The 20,067-nt window shown below is 34.1% G+C and overlaps 1 protein-coding gene across 19 annotated transcripts in view; it reads right to left on the minus strand.

Moving 5' to 3' along the window:
* Nucleotides 1-20,067, minus strand: part of LOC145976180 (uncharacterized) — a 187,524-nt gene that overhangs the window by 28,654 nt on the left and 138,803 nt on the right. For 16 of the 19 annotated variants that reach the window (XR_014440204.1, XM_083107184.1, XM_083107185.1 and 13 more), the window contains 5 exons: nucleotides 19,547-19,724; nucleotides 18,918-19,161; nucleotides 18,644-18,821; nucleotides 18,430-18,556; nucleotides 18,095-18,268 (listed from right to left, as the gene is read on the minus strand). Coding sequence is in view for 18 of the 19 variants with exons in the window: in XM_083107184.1 (XP_082963310.1) it covers nucleotides 18,095-18,268; nucleotides 18,430-18,556; nucleotides 18,644-18,821; nucleotides 18,918-19,161; nucleotides 19,547-19,724 (901 nt within the window). In the remaining variant the exon portion in view is untranslated. Of the gene's footprint in view, nucleotides 1-7,689; nucleotides 8,923-18,094; nucleotides 18,269-18,429; nucleotides 18,557-18,643; nucleotides 18,822-18,917; nucleotides 19,162-19,546; nucleotides 19,725-20,067 lie in introns of those variants that run through there. The other 3 variants (XM_083107188.1, XM_083107189.1, XM_083107186.1) reach the window with 2 other exon arrangements.

The raw sequence follows: 20,067 nt of genomic DNA on the forward strand, positions 1-20,067 counted from the left end.
AGCTCACAAGCGAAACAACACTTGGACGCTTGTGCCAAGACCTGTAAAACAAGACACTATAGATTCAAAATGGGTCTTCAAGGTCATTCAGGATCATGGTGGCAAAGCGGTGAAATACAAGGCCAGACTGTGTGCACGAGGATTTCAACAACAATTTGGAGTCAATTATGGAGAAACTTCTGCACCGGTGGCCCGCTATGACTCTCTACGAGTATTGTTGGCTTTGACTGCACAAAGAGACTTAGAGATGCTGCAATTCGATGTAAGAACTGCCTTCTTGTATGGTGAGTTGCAAGAAACTATCTATATGGAGATACCGGAAGGGATTGAAAAGTCGAAAAAGAAAAATACTGTTTGTAAGTTAAACAAGTCGCTGTACGGACTTAAGCAAGCACCGCGCTGCTGGAATCAAAAATTTAACTCGTTTCTAAAATTGTTTAACTTTGTTGCAAGCAATGCCGATAAGTGTATCTATCGTGCGGTTGTAAATAAAAATATAGTTTATTTAGCGTTATTTGTAGATGACGGTCTAGTTTTAAGTAAATCTCTAGATACAATAAAAGTAATATTAGACAGTTTAAGTAAAGTGTTTGAAATAACTATTGGCGACGGTAGTTCATTCGTTGGCATGGAAATTGTACGCGATCGAGCCAAGAAAACTATGTTTGTTCATCAAACCACATATCTCACTCGTATTAAGAAATTTAATATGGCCGATGCGAATGCTGTAAGTGTACCTGCGGATCCATATGTAATTCTAACCGTCGCTGATCTAGAGTGTCACGAACTGAGTAATGTACCTTACAGAGAGGCGGTGGGCTCTCTCATGTTCCTTGCGTTAGTTACTCGATCGGATATTGCATATGCGGTAAATGTTGTTAGCCGATTTGTTAACAGACCTAATAACAGTCATTGGTTAGCTATTAAGAGAATCTTTAAATATTTACTTAGTACTATAAGTTGCGGCCTGTTTTATGAAAGTCAGGATAATGGAGAAGTACTAATCGGTTATTCCGACGCCGATTTTGCCGGCGATGTTGATACGCGTAGATCAACTACAGGGTACATTTTTAATATTGGTACTAAGCCTGTGACATAGTCGTCTCAAAGACAAAAATTGGTCACACCAAGTACCACAGAGTCTGAATATGTAGCAGCTGCAACCGCAGCAAAAGAAATTGCATGGCTTCGCAAATTATTGTCAGATTTAGATTGTAATACTACATCTCCAACAAAACTTTACGTGGACAATCAAAGTACAATAAAATTAATAAAAAATCCTGAGTTTCATAAACGCACAAAACATATAGATATCAAATTTCACTTTATACGAGAGAAAGTCGAAAAACATGAATTAGACATTGAGCATGTGTGTTCCAACAATCAATTAGCTGATTTGTTAACTAAGACCTTACCAAGAGATCGCTTTCATACTATTAAATCAAATCTCTGTATTCTCGATATGAAGCACATAAACGGTGGGTGTGTTGAATATTAAAGTTTATTTGTGCTTCATTTCTGATTTTTAATTTGTACGCGTCAGCGGTGAGCGAGTACCACGTTAATCAATGTACATGCGACGTGTGCCGGTCCGGATATTGCGTTCGCGGAGAAGATTCTAGATGTATAGAGAATCGTGTGTGAGCGTTACGTTCGGAAATCATTTCCGCCCAATCCTTTGCATTCGCGCGGAGACAGTCAACCGTACCGTTCGTATTACGTTTTTTGCTCTACTCGCTCTTTTGTGGTTCTGTGATTTACTCATTAAAAGTTATTGCTTTATATATACTGATATTCATTTAAACCTCTCCATAATCCATCAACAATCTACAACATCTAAGACTGTTTTTCGTATATTCATGGATATCCTTAGTGCCCATGAAGGATATCTAGTGGATATCTAATACCAATTACTTTTCGTATGGGAGTGCATAAGTGCTATAAATGAATTATCAGTTAATTATAATTTTCTTCAAAGTATAACGTATAATGTAACATATGTTATATCTCATATAAGAATAACGGCTAGTTTAATTAAATTAAATTAATAATAAAGTAAATGGTGAAAATAATTTAATTTATAAAACTCAAGATATATAATTTATTTAAGAATTAAATTCTTGCTTTATACTTTCAAATAGGCAGTATAATATTCCGCACGGATAATATTCCATTTATTCTGTTGATTCTAATCAATTTAATATTCTAATCTTACTCTCTATCGTGCTTATATCAATTATCAAAATTATGAAATTAAATTGATTGAAAAATAGTTATACTTTCTTTTATTAGTTGATTTGTAAAGTTTATATCTGTTTCTGATAGAAATTTGATTGCGAGAAAATATATCACATAAGTGAAGGAACTATCGAATGAAATATATGTAGATTCTGCTGCAATTTTGCCATCAGATCATGCCCACAAATCCTGTTTAACTTCTATCGTTAATCTGAATCAAATTGCATTGCGTAGGTCCTTTTCGATTTCTGTTGCCAATCTCCTATGATAATTCCATATAATTCCTGCTCGATTTCTGCTACTGACCTGTTATCAATTATGTCAGCAAATTTTTTAAACATTTGATTATCGTTACCTGATATAACAGGTTTTACATACAATCTGCAATCTTTCTGCTGACAATAATTTGTAGCAAACATTTAGTAAAATCTGTTAGAACAGATTTGGCTGATTGAGGAACAAAAGTTATTTTATTTTGAAAGAGACATCTTGTGATTTTGGCCTTATTCCAAATGGAGACGTTTTCTAGATTTCAAGATCGTTAATCTTTTTTTTAAGTGGAACTATTCTAATTTTTTTACATAAATCGACTTCTCGCAATATTTGGCGTAAAAATTGTAAAACAATCAAAAGTTGAATGTGTGTGGTATATGAAATTTTTTATAGTTTAGTCTGTGATATATTTTGACACAAAATAAAAAATAGTTTGTAATATATTCATTTAATATATTCATTGTAATTCATTTTTTATAATTTATTCTCAATATTTTTTATACGCATCGAATAATAAAATCAATCCATTAGTATAAAAAAAATGTATTCTTGTTGTTAGAAAGAATATGTAATTTATAATATGTAATCACGTATATTTTTTCTTAAAAATAATTAATTTTTTAAATTATTATTTTAAAAGTACTAAAATAAGATTGTAAGCAAGGAAGAATATATAAGCGAACACAGTAAATATAATAAGTAAGGAATGAGGGACAATGAAATGATTCAATGATTGTCTATTTTGAAAACGAATCTATTTCTAAAATCGAATTTCTCAATAAGATATTTTTCCTCTGCTAGGAAAAAGATTGTAGATTAGAAAAAATTGAATATTTTACACGGTATTTCACATTTTATGTTAAAATATGTCAAATTAAAATATACAAAAATCTTACAAATCATTTAAGTTTTAACTTGTACTCTACGCTTATAATTTTTTACCAAATATTGCGAAGTATCGATTTAGATAAAAAAATTAGAATAGTTTCAATTAAAAAAGATTGAAATCTCAGAAATACATATATGTCTTCATTATATGTCTTTTATTATTATAAAATCATGCTTAACACAAAACATCTCCTTTAAGACCAAATAACTTTTATCTAATCTGTTTCTTTTAATTTTGCATATTTTTTAAAAATATTTAAGTATCTTGATTTGAATGAAACACTTTATACATAAATATATGTGCGTGCGCGCGCGTGTGTGTATGTATGTAAGATAAGTCTTTAAAAACTGTCATCTTGTGAACCCTTGTGAACTGAAACCTTGTGAACTGGAAAATTCTGATTTAATAAAACTTAATAACACATATGTAAGGAGGCAGGGAAAATAGATAAAGAAATCAGTTACAGTCTGAAAACTTTTCTAAAAAGTGAAATCAACTCTCATATGTAAAGCTTTTTGCTTTTTGTTAGACAATAGTACGCAGGTATGGTTTATTTTCCATCTCTTTCTTTTCATCAGAAGTCTTTGCCTCCATTTCTTTTGATAATTTAATACCTGAAGCTAATGGAGTAGCTACGGGTTTGCACAAATTCATTCCAAATCGTTCGATTATTTCATTTATATATTTTTTCTGTGAGATTTTTATTGATTCCAATTTTCCATCTTTTTCCACTTGTATCCCCAGTATTTCATTTACAAGGCTTAAGTCTTTCATTTTGAAAACTTTACTTAACTCTAACTTAACTTTATGCAAGGCTTCTACTGAACTCGAAGCTAAAACTAAATCGTCTACGTAAACAACTATTATTACATTATAGCTATTAATGTTGCCAGTATAAACACAAGGTTCTACTTTGGATATACTAAACCCAATTTCTTTTAATTTTCCGCTAAGTTTATGTTGCCAAGCGCGGCCGGATTGTTTTAAACCATAAATAAAACGACGTAGACGACATACTTTATTTTTGTTTTGCTCAAACATTGGAGGTTGCTCCATATATACTGTCTCTAATAAATCTTCTTGTACATACGCTGTAATTACATCTATTTGATGTACATGATAATCCATTTCTACACCTATTGCTAAGAGTGTTCTTACTGTTTGTATATGCGCAACAGGAGCTTAAACTTTTATATAATCAACGTCATGCTTTTGTTCACTTCCTCGTGCAACTAATCTAGCCTTGTATCGATCTATTTCTCCGTTTTGACATTTTTTTATGTGAAACACCCACTTAGAAAAGATTATTTTCATATCTGACTTTCTATTAACTAAATCCCATGTATTACATTCTAATAATGAGTTATATTCGTCTTTCATTGCATCTATCCATCTTTCGGTAAATATGCATAATAACGGATCCAGGCCCAATGACCTTGACCTTCACATGTTGTCAAGCTCACTGTCGTGAGTATCCTCCGAAAACTTTTAAGCGTCGCTCGTCGTTTATCAAAAAGTTATTAACACAAAAAGTTTACTAAGTAAAACGTAATATTTGTGACATCATATACATTTAATAGTGTATCCTACCACATTTATTTGTTATATGTAGTAAATTGAATGCGTGGGCGGGGTGAGACGGAGCCCCTCCCCCTGAATATCTTCAAAGAAAAATTAACATATTATTTTTCTGTAGATAACTTTTTTCCTGTTTACCGTATTTCTACTATAACTTACTGTTTATTTATGTCTTTGCTAATGTAAACAAAACGATAGAGACTATATCCTTTCAGATATAATTTGTCACAACAAATCCCTCTCAGTTGATCTTCATCATTCTTAGTAGCTAAATAGAAATTAAACGCAAAATGCTGCTTTAATTTCTGAATACATTTCTCGTTCGCTTAGAAGTAAAAATACGCTTTTTAATGCAAAGTGAGATTTCATATGAGTTTACAGTGTAACCCGCATCACAAACACGGGTTGGGTTAGGTTATATCTTCTGAAAGTGGAGCCCTCCGCAGGGGGGCGGAACATACTGTACCTACACATGTACTTCCTAAGATGAAGCAAAATTTACTCTTAATGGAGGTCAAGATTAAGTGAACTTTGCTTCATCTTGGAAAGTACATGCGTGGACAGTGTGTTCCGCCCCCCCTGCGGGGGGCTCCACTTTCAGAAGATATAACCTAACCCAACCCGTATTTGTGACGTAGGATACACTTCACTTTGCATAGAAAGTTACAAATCTATGTGAAATTATGTAACAATTGACCTTTCTTTCGATAAATGTATTAATGAACTTATGAAACTTTTTTAAATCTTTTTAATAAACAATGACCGCCGACTGTCGCTGACTCAGGTATGGTGTAGGGTGGACCTCGTTTTGTATAGAAAGTTAAAATAATCTTGACCTCCTTAGAAGTCAAATCAACATTGCTTAGGAATTCGTATAATCGAAATTAACGTACATTGTGTCTAAAAATTCTATAAAATTCGTAAAACTTTTTTTCTTAATAACTTTTTAATAAAGGACGAGCGATGGTTGAAACCTTTTAAATGTCACTGAGGACAGGGACCTTAACAACATATGTGAAAGTCAAGGTCATTGGGGCTAGGTTCGTCATTATACATATTTACCCATCTTTCTTTATCAAATCTTTTTAACATGGCCTCTATTGTTTCCGGATCTTTCTCTAAATCACCTATTGCGATATCTGCCATATGATATTGTTTTTTAGAACCTGGGTTTCCTCTTCTAAAATAATTTTAGGTCCCCCTCTAGCTCTTTTGCTATTTTCAGGAGTTGAAACTTCTTCTAACATATCAATTTTATATTCGTAAGTATTAGAATCTAGAGTCTCTTCTACATTTTCTAATTTACTTTCTTCTTAAACGAATTGTTTATTATCTACATTTTCTAATATTTCTGTTTCATCTCTAACATCTACATTAGATAACAAATCTACAGGTATATATTCTATTTTATTATCATCTACATCTTCGATAAAACGAACATCTCGACTTTTAATTATTTTTGTAATATTAGGGATCCATAGTCTATAGACTTTTGCTTCATTGGAATAGCCAACAAGGATTGCCTCTTCCCCTTTTGGATCGAGTTTAGATATATCAGGTCCTTTCTTTAAGAATGTAACATGAGAACCAAAAATTCTAAAAAATTTTATATTTGATTTTTTACCTGTCTACAATTTGTACGGAGTCAAATTACTATTTGCTTTTGAAGGGCACCTATTTCGTAAAAACACTGCCATATTAACAACCTCAGCCCATAAATCCTTAGGTACTTTTGACATAATTAACATTGCACGTGCCATTTTAACAATTGTTCTATTCACACGTTCCGCTACTCTATTCTGTTGCGGAGTATACTCGACTGATAACTGTCTCCTAATGCCTTGACTTTCTAAATAATTACTAAATTCTCTACTAATATATTCTTTGGCATTATCACTACGTAATTTAACTATTTTACAGCCGGTTTCTTTTTCGACACGTAATTGATACTTTTTAAATTTTGTCAAAATGTCACTACGTGATTTTAAAAATGCGACTTCCATATATCGCGTTTTATCATTGATAAAAGTTGCAAAATAACGTACACTTCCATATGATTTTACATCCATGGTCCGCAAATGTCCATATGTACAAGTTCTAAAGTCTTTTTCGCTCGAGTGGCTTCTGAGAACGGTAATATATGAATTTTTGTCAGATCGCATGTTCTACATGATAATCTCTGATTTTTTGATGGTAAATCTAATCCATGTACCATTTTCTTATGAAATAATTGTTTTAAATCGTTATAATTTAGATGACCGTACCTTTTATGCCATAATTTTAAATTTAAATTAAAGTTATCATTAAATTGTCATTAACATTGAAAATTGAAAGTTATCATTAAATTGTCATTAACATTTATCATTAACATTGAAAATTTCATGGTTATCTATATGTTTAACTACGTATATACGACTTCTTTTTATAGCAGAGAAAACTAACAAATTATCTGATCTCATAATATACGCCCTATTCCCTGAAAACTTTATATCATATTTCTTTTCAGTTATAACTAGAACTGATAATAAATTATTTCTTAACTCGGGTACATATAATACATTTATTAATTTTACTGACTTTATTTTACCGTATAATTTAACATTAATTTGTACGATTCCTACCCCGTGGGGGATGTTAAGTTTTTTTTCCTGCTGTACTTACTTAGCCAATCGGACCGTTAGATAAATTCTCGAATGCATCTCGATTATTACACATAATCGCTGTCGCCCCGCTATCTAAATACCATTCTTTCATTTTTTCTATCGAACAAACTAACGCTGAAATTGTTATTAATGAATCCTCTCCTTCGTGTTCTTGCGTTTTTCCTGCTTGGTTAGCTCTACCTCCTTCTCTTCTTTTTAGACGACAACGATTCGCTGGATGTCCATATTTACCACAATTGAAACAATTTCCTTTAAACTTTTTCTTATCTTGATCATATCTGGCCGAACCTTTTGTCATATGTGTGGATGAATCTTTATTTGTATGCGCCTTTCGGGAAATTAGTGCCGACGTACCACTTTCTTCTTTATCATTATTTCCTTAACGCCTTGCCTCTTCTTCTATTAGTTTACCTTGAATAAAGTCTACTGTTGGAATTTAATTCCTTGACTCTATTGCCACACAGAAATTTTCATAATCTTCAAGCAGACTGCTTAATAACATAATTGACTGCAATTGGGTGAGATATTATTTCTGCATCTTTCAATAAATTAACTTTTTCTTGAAACTTATTTATATATTGTGACATTGGCTCTAATGCATTTTTTTTAGGTTATACAATTGTCTATGTAAGACTGCTTTCCTTACTAGATCTTTGGAACTATGAATTTTCGCTAATTCATCCCATGCTTGTTTAGATGTCGTGGCTTTTCTTATCTGTCCCAATTCTGTCTTTGATATGCTTAATGTAATGAATGCGAGTGCCTTTTCATCTTTGATTGTCCAATTCGATGCACTTGCTTCAGTCTTTGGTCTTTCGATTTTTCCACTTGTATAGCCCCAGAGATCATTAAAGATTAGCACACTTTTCATCTGCATTTTCCATGCCTCATAATTTCCATCGATTAGCTTTTCGATATGCTGTATATATATTTTCGATATACTGCTATGTATTTTTGGCACGGTTGACCGGTGATTCTACTACTCGTTTTAATATATCTTTTTATACTTTTTACTGTATATTTATCTTCTTTCTGTCTAGGCCTATAACCTATTAGACAATAGTACGCAGGTATGGTTTATTTTCCATCTCTTTTCATCAGAAGTCTTTGCCTTTATTTCTTTTGATAATTTAATACCTGAAGCATCAAAAATCTGGAAAACCGTTATATGCATATAACGGATGCATATAACAGATGCAGATTGGGCTGGTGACCAAGATGATCGCAAATCTTGTTCGGGAAACCTACATGTACTAGCCGGAGGACCAGTAAGTTGGTTTTCTAAAAAACAAACATCAGTTGCGCTTTCAACAATGGAAGCCGAATATATAACTATTTCCGAAACGACAAAAGGAACTATACATTTGCGTAGATTAATTAAGGAAATGTACGACGATAAATACGTATATAGTCCAACAGATACATTATGCGATAACTAAAGCGCAATTGTATTGAGTAAAAAGAATATGCTTCATCAGAGAAGTAACATATCAAAATAAAATGTCATTTCACTAGAGAGGCTCAAAACGAAGGTCTAATTGATATAAAATTTATTTCTATAGATAAAAACATGGCGGATATATTAACAAAACCATTACTAAAAACTAAACACTTAAATTGCGTTCGTTCATTAAATTTCACACACAATTAATTCATGTATAGATATATTCCGATAGGGGAAGTGTTAGAGATATCGTAATATACAGGGTGGCTGAAAACTTTTCACATATCCGAAGTATGAAGGTAGATTGGCTCAAATTAAGAAGGAAGGTCCTTCACTGCTTTGCGATATTTGCAATAATTAACGAAAAATTAATTAAAGAAGATCGACCAATGCGCGTGGCTAGAAGCCTTCGCCGCGCGCCTACACATTCATCACTCCTTCCCTCCCCAATCACCGCTTCGCCGCGCGCCGCCATTATGTTATAGTGAGACCGCTTTCACCACCACGCACTTCTAGCCACGCGCATTGGTCGATCTTCTTTAATTAATTTTTCGTTAATTATTGCAAATATCGCAAAACAGTGGAGGACCTTCCTTCTTAATTTGAGCCAATCTACCTTCATACTTTGGATGTGCGAAAAGTTTTCAGCTACCCTGTATATGTTGCTGTTCTCTTTATTATAGTTCATTTTAGTTTGGATTTATTTATCGGCACATGATCTAATTTTATGTTTTTACAGACTATGTTCATTTTTATCGATCAAGATCTATGTAACGTTCCTTTTGGTTCACACATATGTGTGTGAGAATGACCATTGCACAATAAAGAGGGATTAAGTACACATAAAGAATCACTTCTGCATTAATTTACGACTTTATCTTCCATACCTGCGTACTATTGTCTAACACTTTTCTTGTCACGTATTCAAAATTATTCGAAATATTAAAAAATGGTTTTCGCAAAATCTCATGATAAGAATATTTCTATTTAACAAAATTTTGAAATGTTTAAAAAAAATTTTTTTCAATTATTTTTTTAAAATTGTATTAATGTAAAATTTTAATTTCATCTAAAAAAAACAACCAAAATTAGCTTTTTCAAAATTATTTAATTTTTGTCTTAAACATTTTTATGTAAAAAAACAATATATATGAAACTATTTTAAAAGGCAATTTCTACTGACTATTATATGAAACTATATAAATGAGATATAAAAATATATAAACGTTACAAATATTGTACTGTAATGTGAACAAATATTGTACTGTATAATTTATACGCGGTATATACAGGGTGTTCTATTTTAACTTTGCCATCGAAATATTCTTTTTTTGTGTATTAAGGTATTACAATCTGTCCATGTGTATGTAGGACATTCAGTAATATTTATGACTTAGAAGTGAACATGAAAGGAGCGCATTCAATGATGCACCCTTATACAGGGTGTCCCTGAATGGTCTGTACAAACTTTGTGAATAAGTTCCAGATACCTAAACAAGCAGAAAATGTCCCATAAACATGGGGTCGGAAACGCTTGTTTCTGGAGTTACGACGGCTCGAAGTTTTCCTGCAATAGCTGGAGAAATTATCACGTCAAATCGCATAGGTGTTACAAAACTTTGTTTATTTATTTTCTCGGTTTTGCCACGGACATAACAGGACAGTACACTTGCTTGATGAACTCGCGGATATCCATCTGGTGTATGGCCGTGCCGGTGGAAATGGACGGTTCGCCAGACAATGCGGCGACGTACGTAGGCTTCCTTGGAATCTAACGGAGGCCATTTCGAGCATTTGCTATAGCAAATGTACTATCCTGTTATGTCCGTGGTAAAACCGAGAAAATAAATAAACACAGTTTTGTAACACCTATGCGATTTGACGTGATAATTTCTCCAGCTATTGCAGGAAAACTTCGAACCGTCGTAACTCCAGAAGCAAGCGTTTCCGACCCCATGTTTATGGGACATTTTCTGCTTGTTTAGGTCCCTGGAACTTATTCGCAAAGTTTGTACAGACCATTCAGGGACATCCTGTATAGATTAAACTTAATAATTATTTTAAGATGAGTTATAACACGTGGTATGCAATGTTTACAGTTCTGATACATATGGCTTATAAAATATAATCTAGGATATAAAATCCGTTGGTATTTTTCTTTTCAACCTCCTCATTCCAGGAGATTGTTTCATGAGACACTTTGTAAGGATGTTCGGGTGATTTTCGAGTCTATTACGATAATTTGTGCAGCACTTTATGATTTCTTCTTTGACTGTAACGATGCACCCTCGAATGCATCGTTTCCCGGCGAACACCGGCCGTAACCTGCCGCCCGACGAACATCGGTCGGGCAATGGCAGAGGCGCCGTGCGCCCATTTTTAATTACGTAGAGAACAACCGGGCAGGGACTCTCAATTATTGAGACACTGCCGTCGGGAGCCGTTACCGGCGACTGAAAACCCGCGTTCGGCACCCCGAACTCCCCCGGGCGGATCCGAATCGTTCCGATTTTTACCGCCGCTCGGTGGGGGTAATTACCGAATACGCCGGCGCGGGTAATTAGCCAAGTATAAAACGGGCTCTCGACGGCACAACCAGGCAGATCCTTGCGATCCTCTGAAGCCGCCGAGCTAGTCAGAAGGCAAGCAAAGCAGTCTAGAGAAATCCTTGCGATAGTAACGAGGCCAGAAGGTAGTGTGAACGCTGCCTCTGCCAATCGATATCGGTGCCTGTGAAATCGCCTCCGAACCGAGATCCTCATCAGGCATCGCGCCTTCACGGGGTGGAACGAGAGCCGCCTCCGACGCTCGCTCGCGACGCCTTCCGAAAAACCCGAAAATCCATCCGGGGAAATTTAAGGCAAATCCGAATATCGGACCGGATTTAAAGCCGAACAATTTAAAGCCGAACAGCTGAGCGATAAGAACCGCGCCAAAGAAACGCGACAAAAACGCGCCCGACGAGCCGCAAGAACGCGATAACGCGCCGATACTAGGAAACGGGCGAGTGCATCGCGCCCGGTATTAATTTATACATTTATACACGCGCACACACACACACACACACACACACACACAACACCTTTGTACATTAACATTTATACGCGCGCATACACACACACACAACACTCTTGTACATATACATTTATACACGCGCATACACACACACACACACAACACATTTGTACATATACACCAGAAACAATAAATACATTATTTCACACACACATCCACGTCACCGAATTATTGATTCCGCCACCTGGATCCGACGGCTATCCGTATAATTCAGATTACGCGGTACACGAAAAACCGTATGTTACAACACTCTGCATTTGGAGGTCGCGTTGTATGGTGTCGTTGGTTACAAACCATGGCGCATCTAGAATCATTCTCAGAACTTTGGACTGGAAGCGCTGTAGTATTTCAACGTTGGAATTTGAAGCCGTTCCCCACAGCTGAATACCATACGTCCACACTGGCTTTAGAATTATCTTGTATAGCAATAATTTGTTCTCTACTGATAATTGTGATTCTCGGCGTAGCAGCCAAAACATTTTGCGTAGTTTGAATTCAAGCTGTTTCCTTTTGGTGAATATATGTATTTTCCAATTCAGGCGACGATCAAAGTATATGCCTAGATATTTAGCTGATTCTGATTGTGGAATTGATTGATCATTGAGCGTTATCCGGGGACAGGTTTCTCTTCGGGTAGTGAAGATCACATGGACCTTTCGTTGGCCTTTATACGCCACTTTTTTAGCCACTCTTGGATGGCGTTAAGATTAGTTTGTAGCATTTGAGAAACTATTACTGGATCTGCGTGAGAAGCTATAACTGCTGTATTATCCGCAAATGTCGCAGTTGCTGCTCCATTTGTTGTAGGTAAATCAGCCGTGTAGAGGAGGTAGAGCATTGGGCCCAATACACTACCCTGTGGCACACCTGCTTGTATTTTGTGTAATGTTGTAATTGCGTCTTGATATTTCACAAGGAAGTGTATATCTTGGAGATATGACTTTAAGAGAGTATAGTAATTTAGAGGCAGATTTTGCTTGATTTTGTATAGTAAGCCCTCATGCCATACCCTGTCAAAGGCTTGCGTAATGTCCAAAAAGGCAGCCGAACAGTATTTTTTTTCCTCTAGTCCTGTATATATTTCCTTATAGATACGGTGAGCTTGTTCAATAGTAGCATGCTTTTGTTGAAAGCCAAATTGGTGGTTAGGGATCAATCCTTTTTCTTCTATTATTGGTCTTAGTCTTGAGAGTAATAATTTTTCAAAAACCTTTGACAAAATTGGCAGAAGACTGATTGGTCGATAAGATTTAACGTCTTCCGGATTTTTTCCTGGCTTCAATATAAGTATAATCTGAGACACTTTCCATTGTAGTGGGAAGAAGCTAGTTCTCAAAATAGCATTGAATAGTTGAGTTAAGAACTTACATCCTTCCTCTGGCAGGTTTTGGAGTATTTGTCCAGTGATTAGGTCATATCCTGGAGCTTTTTTGGGGTTTAGGTTATTCCGGATGATTTTGGCGACTTCATTCTTCTTGAAATTATGCAGTGGAAGTTCCAGCTGGTAAGGCTCGTTTAATGGTCTATGAATTTCGTCTTCTTCTTCTGAATGTGTCTCAACAGGGTGTGGGGTAAAGACTTCTGCTAGATGTTGGGCAAATGCATCCGCTTTTTCGATTGCACTTCTCGCCCATTTTCCATCCGATGAGCGTATTGGTGATATTGAGATTTCTGGTTGTTTAAATCTCTTAGTCGCTTTCCAGAGCGTGTAGTCATTTGCTTGCGTTGCCCTTAAGCTTTGTAGGTTTGTTCCTTAATACGCTGATTCCTCTCTGAGTTAAACATCTTTCGTAGGCTTTTGATGACTTTATTTAGTTTAGCTCTTAGTTCTGGAGATCTGGTTATTTGCCACTGTTTCCTGAGTTTGCGTTTTTCTGCTACTTTTATTCGCACCGATATCGAAGATTCATTAACGTTGTCCTTTGCTGAGTTGAGCGGAGTTGCGTTCCATGCTGCTTGTTGTATGCACTGATTAAAGTGCTCTATCGCTTCAGTGATTTCATTCTCAGTTTTTAAAGATATTGTTGAGTTTAATGTTTCTTTTACTTGTAGACGAAAATATTCCCAGTCAGTTCTTTTATTACACAGTATACACGATTTTTCTTTTTCAAACACTTTGCTGCTCATGGTGAGTAATACCGGCGAGTGATCTGAAGACAGTTCTAGGCATGATCTAACATTTAGGTATCGCTTGTTTATGTTTTTGGTGATAAAGAAGTCAATAACGTCTGGAATCTTTCTTCTATCTGTAGGCCAGTACGTTGGTTCTCCCGTGGACACCGCTACGAGCTTTAAGTATTCCATAGATTTATGAAGTTCTCTACCCTTTGGCGACATCAAACGTGATCCCCATTGTGGGTGTTTGGCGTTGAAGTCGCCTCCAGAAATAAATCGATTTCTCAGTGTTTTAAAGTAGAGTACAAATTCATTTTCTTTGATGTTATGCTTCGGAGGACAGTAAACTGCTGAGATAGTGAGAGGACCAAGCCAGTCTTCTATAACTACGTTCGTGGCTTATATTTGTTCTGTATGATATGCATTAATTACATGATGCTTTATGTTACTTTTGATAATAATGGCTGATCCACCGTGGGCAGTACCATCAGGGTGCATAGTATGATAAACTGAATACCCGAAAATTTTGATGTGATTCTTTTTAGTGAAGTGGGTTTCAGATATTAACATAATATCTATACTTTGATCTTTTAGGAAAGTCTGTAATTCAAGTTTGTGCTTGGATAAGCCGTTAGCATTCCAGATCGCTAGTTGTAGTATTTTGATCATTGCGACATTTTGGAGATTAGCGTGGTAAATAGATTTAACATAGTATTCATCTGTTCCGTGAGGCTTTTTATCGTGGTTTTTAGTTCCTGGAGATCATTAGTTTGGTGACCTTGGAGCTGTTGATTAGATGCAGGGTTGTTAAATTCGTGTCCTTGCGTATTCTTGTTTGCTATAGCTTGTGCATAGCTGGGTCCTGGATGAATAGTATTGAACTGTTCCAATGATTGCGATGAATGTACGATTTGTTTCGTAGCATTTTGTTTTGGTGCTATTTCTTTGTTTCTTAGAGGTGGGAATTTAGCTTTTTGTAGTTGTTTGTAGATTGTACAGCCTTTATAGTTGGCTGGGTGATTCCCTCCGCACTTTACTTTATCAGATCTTTCTTTATGGAAGCAGTCTGATGTTCTGTGATTACCTGTGCACTTTACACAACGTGGAGGATGGAAACAGAAGTTCTTTGTGTGACCGTATCGTTGACAATTCATGCATTGGGTATTTCACGTTTGAAGTGCAGTGCTTCAAATTTGACTTTTGTGTTTAACAGATATTCAATCAAATAAATGCTTTTATTATTTTCACCTGGTCTCAGATCCACAGAAAACAAGGATAAAGGCGTTTTCGTTATTCTTTGTCGCATGTTTATAATGTTTAATACTGTGTGACCATGACTTTCTATTTCCTTTTTTATACTTTCGATCTCAACTGAGTGATGCATGTTTCGTAATATTACTCTGAAGGGTTTCTCTTGTTTTTTCTGGTAAGTATGATATTCCGTATTTTTTCCTTTAGGGTTTTAATAATTACATCATAAGCCTCAATGGTTTTAGCTTGAACCTTGACTTGTTCTTGACTTTGCACTTTAATAATATAATTATTCTTTAGAAATTAAATTTAACATGTTCATTAACGGACTAATACTACTGACACCTGAAATGAATATGGGTGGAGGTTTTATAGGTTTCACGGTATCTATGCTTTCCGATTCTTCGATTTCCTGATTGTCTAGATATTTATATCTGTTGGCTGTATTGGCTGGCGCGCTTAGCCAGTAATCGGCAATGCGTGTTTGTTTTGAATTGCGCCGTGTGTTATTATCTTCTGGGCTAGATCTTGATCGTTTATTCTTACTTTTAATCTCTTGCCAGTCATTATGTTTTTTTACAATATGCTGTTTTGAGATTATCCCGTCGCTGCTATAAGGTTGATCAATCGTGAATCCGGCCGATTGTCCCGGTAAATCTGATTGCCCTTGTTGCAATTCAGCATCCGTCTGTTCTTGTGTATTGTTATATGTCATTTTTGTCTGTGAGTTTCACGACAGTGTTATCACATCCGCTGGTCATAGCGGCCGCGGACTATTTGGGCAGAGATTACCACTGCCCACTACAAACTTTGATTCGTCAGCAGCACTCGTTTGTTATTAAATAATAACTATTAGTACAACTTATGTATTATGTCTCACATATGCGAGAAAAACAAACCGACACGCTTGCCAAACAGGCTCGTGCGCGACTATTGTCATCGAAATATCTCGTAAAGTCTAAAAGATACGAAAAAATGTTTCAGACAAAAGTTGTATGGTTTCGAGAGGGACATAAGATGGTGCCATTAGTTTGACCTTGAAGAGTCACCTGAAAATCACGTGAAGGTCACCTCCAACTTTTTAAACGCGACACCCTATATGCTTTTACATATTCTTGTAGCTCATCTCGAGAGCTTTCCAAAACACTATAATTAAGTTAGTTTTCATTAAGTACTTTCCGAGTTATGAGGCTTGAAATTATTTTTTAATTTTACATAAACCGTAAAATATCTTGTAAAATATTCATTTTTCGATTATCTTACTTTAATACTTTTATGTACAAAATAATGAGAGGAATCAATTGGTGTAAAGAAAACACATAATTGTTTCGAAAAAAGAAAATGTAATTGTTAATTGCAAATTATCTTCTTATGTTCATCTTCTAATTACCATCTTATGTCCCCCTCGAAACCATACAACTTTTGTTTGAAACATTTTTTCGTATCTTTTAGACTTTACGAGATATTTCGATGGCAAAGTTAAAATGGAACACCCTGTATAATCGTAATTTTTATAATTTTCGAATTAACAAAAATAATGTCTGCAATTCAAATATTATTAATCAAAAGTCTAACTACATAGGCCTGCGAAATTTTAGTTTTGGTTAATTACAAAAAGCAGAAGAGATGAATCTGATTTTCTAACGCTGAAAACGAATCTAGTCGCAAAATTTCTCTAACGCGTCAGATTTTTGAGTAATTTGTGGATAAATAATCCAAAAATAACTATTTCGGCAAAATTCATGAATTTATTAGGAAATCTAATTTTTTGAATTATTTCTGCCAATCATATAGTATTAATCTTCATCTTTCAAATCCATTTTCGATTGCTGCCGCATGATTATTTTCTGGTAAGTTATAAGACTGATCATGCATAGTCGTCCAATAAACCATTCTAATTCAACCGTATTACCTCTTTGTCTTATTACAAATCAAATTTGAATAAAAACATAAATTTTTGAACGCCACCTGTCATTTTTTGAAATTAAAAATGGCGCATCCAATATGGCGGACAGAATCACAATAAAAAGATATAAAATTTAAAAAAATTTATCAAAATGTGTAACAACTGTATTAGAAATATTTTTACAGGACTTTTTTGGACAACCGAACCTGACGTACATATGTAAGCCTTTTCAAATTTCAAGATGGTGGATCTGCCATATTGATTCTTACGTAAATTTTCTTTGACGTAAATTTTCTTATAACTCCATACTTGTATATTTCAGCGAAAAAAAATCGTGCAGCGGCAATCGAAAATAGATTTGAAAGATGAAAACTAGTACTATATGATGCCATTGACAGAAATATTTAAAAAAATTAGGTTCTTTCATAATAAATTCATGAAATTTACCGAAATTTCATTTATGGACTATTTAACTATAAATTATTCGAAAACCTAACATGCTGGAGAAATTCTACGGTCAGATTCGTTTTCAGTATCAAAAAATCTATCAGATTCACCTATTCTGCTTTAACTGACCCTCGCAGGGGATAGCTGTGCTATCGAATTTAAGAAATGTTTTTTCCTGAATAAATATTTAAGAAAATGATAAAATTAATATGTACCTCATGACCGTCAGCGTCGTGATCTCTCGTTGAAGCGAAAGGATCTCTTTGCTCGTGATCCAAATATTTTTCCAAATTAAAGAAAGTATCAAAGAAGATGGACGTCATTTTACATTTTTTTAAGTCATTCAATGATATCTTGCCTGGTGTTATTGGATGAATCATATCTAACATCTGAAGCATATTATATTTTTTACATTTTATTATAACATCTTATTCAATTCATTCGTATTCATAGTTGATAATGCTTTTCAATATTATTCTAAAATGTTCGAAACAAAATATAAAACTATAAAGACATATAGATATACTCTACAGACTCATATTTTTTTTACCTGACAAAGGCAATCTTCAAAAGGCAATGTTTCCAAACCAATTGCTTCCATTCGACGTAACTGCTCTTCATAGAAGTATTCTAATTCATACATCGATAAATAACCATCACCGTCAAGATCCATGCATCTATCAACAAAAAATCATAAAAAAATATTAAAAAAACATAACTAAATTCTATTATCTATGATTATATTATTAATGCGGAATAATTACCTAAACCAATATTCAATGGCAGTGGGATGGTTTTTATCTTCTTCACTAAGAAGAAACCACACAAATTCCGTGTAACTCATCTTATCTTCTAATTGTTGTGCATTATTACCGCTCTTTACTTTACCACCCCTTGTCACAGCACCACTAAATATTCGTTCGATCATTCGAGTTGATAATGCTGAAAATAATTTGATAAATCATATTTGATAAAAATTCAGTGGAAGTAAAATACATTGGCGCGTATTATATTCAATCACGAAATATATTTTCTCACCATGATCATTATGCCTTGTTAAGTCCATTTTATCTATGAAGAGATCGTGATCGCGATCCAATTCCCAGAATTTACAATATATTACATAAAAATGTTCATAACTAAAATAGGCTGTAACTTGATTGATATCTTCCTCTTGCTCAAGTATAGCAATCACTGCTAACAAGTTGCTTCTTCTTAATTCTGCTAATGAAATTTTGCCACTCCAACTTCGATTTACACAATAAAATATCCTAGCAATCACCTACAATTATATTTATATATAAATATCTGTGAACAATTAGTTTTATTTATAATTTATATCAGAACATGTGACAAATTTTTTTGAAAATCATGACTAAATTATTTTGGAAAAAAAAATATAAACTAAATGTAAAATTTTTAAATTATTTAAATTTGAATTTGTAATCAATGTGTTGAATTATTTCAAAATTAAAATCACAATTACAAAACTTTTATTAGTTTTAGGAAGTTTTTTATTAATTAGAAAAAGTAATTTTAGATTGATATTAAACTGTATGAATTTATCGTTTAATTGCAATTTGATCTCCAAAATTTTGAATAGATTTTGATCTCAATCCAAAAAATTTCGAATCAGATAAGAAATAAAATATATTATCCGTACGAACCGTATGCACATAGCGGGAATGGAATTCCGTAGCTTCTTTTAAGAACGTCAATCCTGGATGCGTTTCTACTACATCTTGTACGAGTGGGATTAAATCCTCTGGAAGTATATTGTTTCGAAGTTTCCGAGTGATAATTCTAATGAATTTACTAGCTATATCGTGATGAATAATTGTTAACCTGCAAAAGTGGTATAATATTATACAATATTATGTTATATAAAATATTATTTATTAATAAAATTTATCAGATGCACAATTTTTTGCTAATAGATACAATATTTATTCTGTATTCCGCAAAGGAATCATGTAAAATACAATATTTGTCTGTCACTTTTATTATTTTATCTTATTTCTTTTTTCTAATAATATATGAATAAATGATGTACAAGTCGATAAATAGATTATCATGAAAAATCATTTTACATAATATATAAACAGGTTCATAATATATAAACGGTGTTCAAAAAAAGGCCGAAACACTGGAAAATCTCGAAAAATGTAAGTTTTATAAAAAAATATTT

Source organism: Camponotus vicinus, unplaced genomic scaffold (assembly GCF_025532165.1).
Source record: "Camponotus vicinus isolate PSW18456_S1 unplaced genomic scaffold, iyCamVici1.0 SCAF_8, whole genome shotgun sequence".
Classification (NCBI taxonomy): domain Eukaryota; kingdom Metazoa; phylum Arthropoda; class Insecta; order Hymenoptera; family Formicidae; genus Camponotus; species Camponotus vicinus.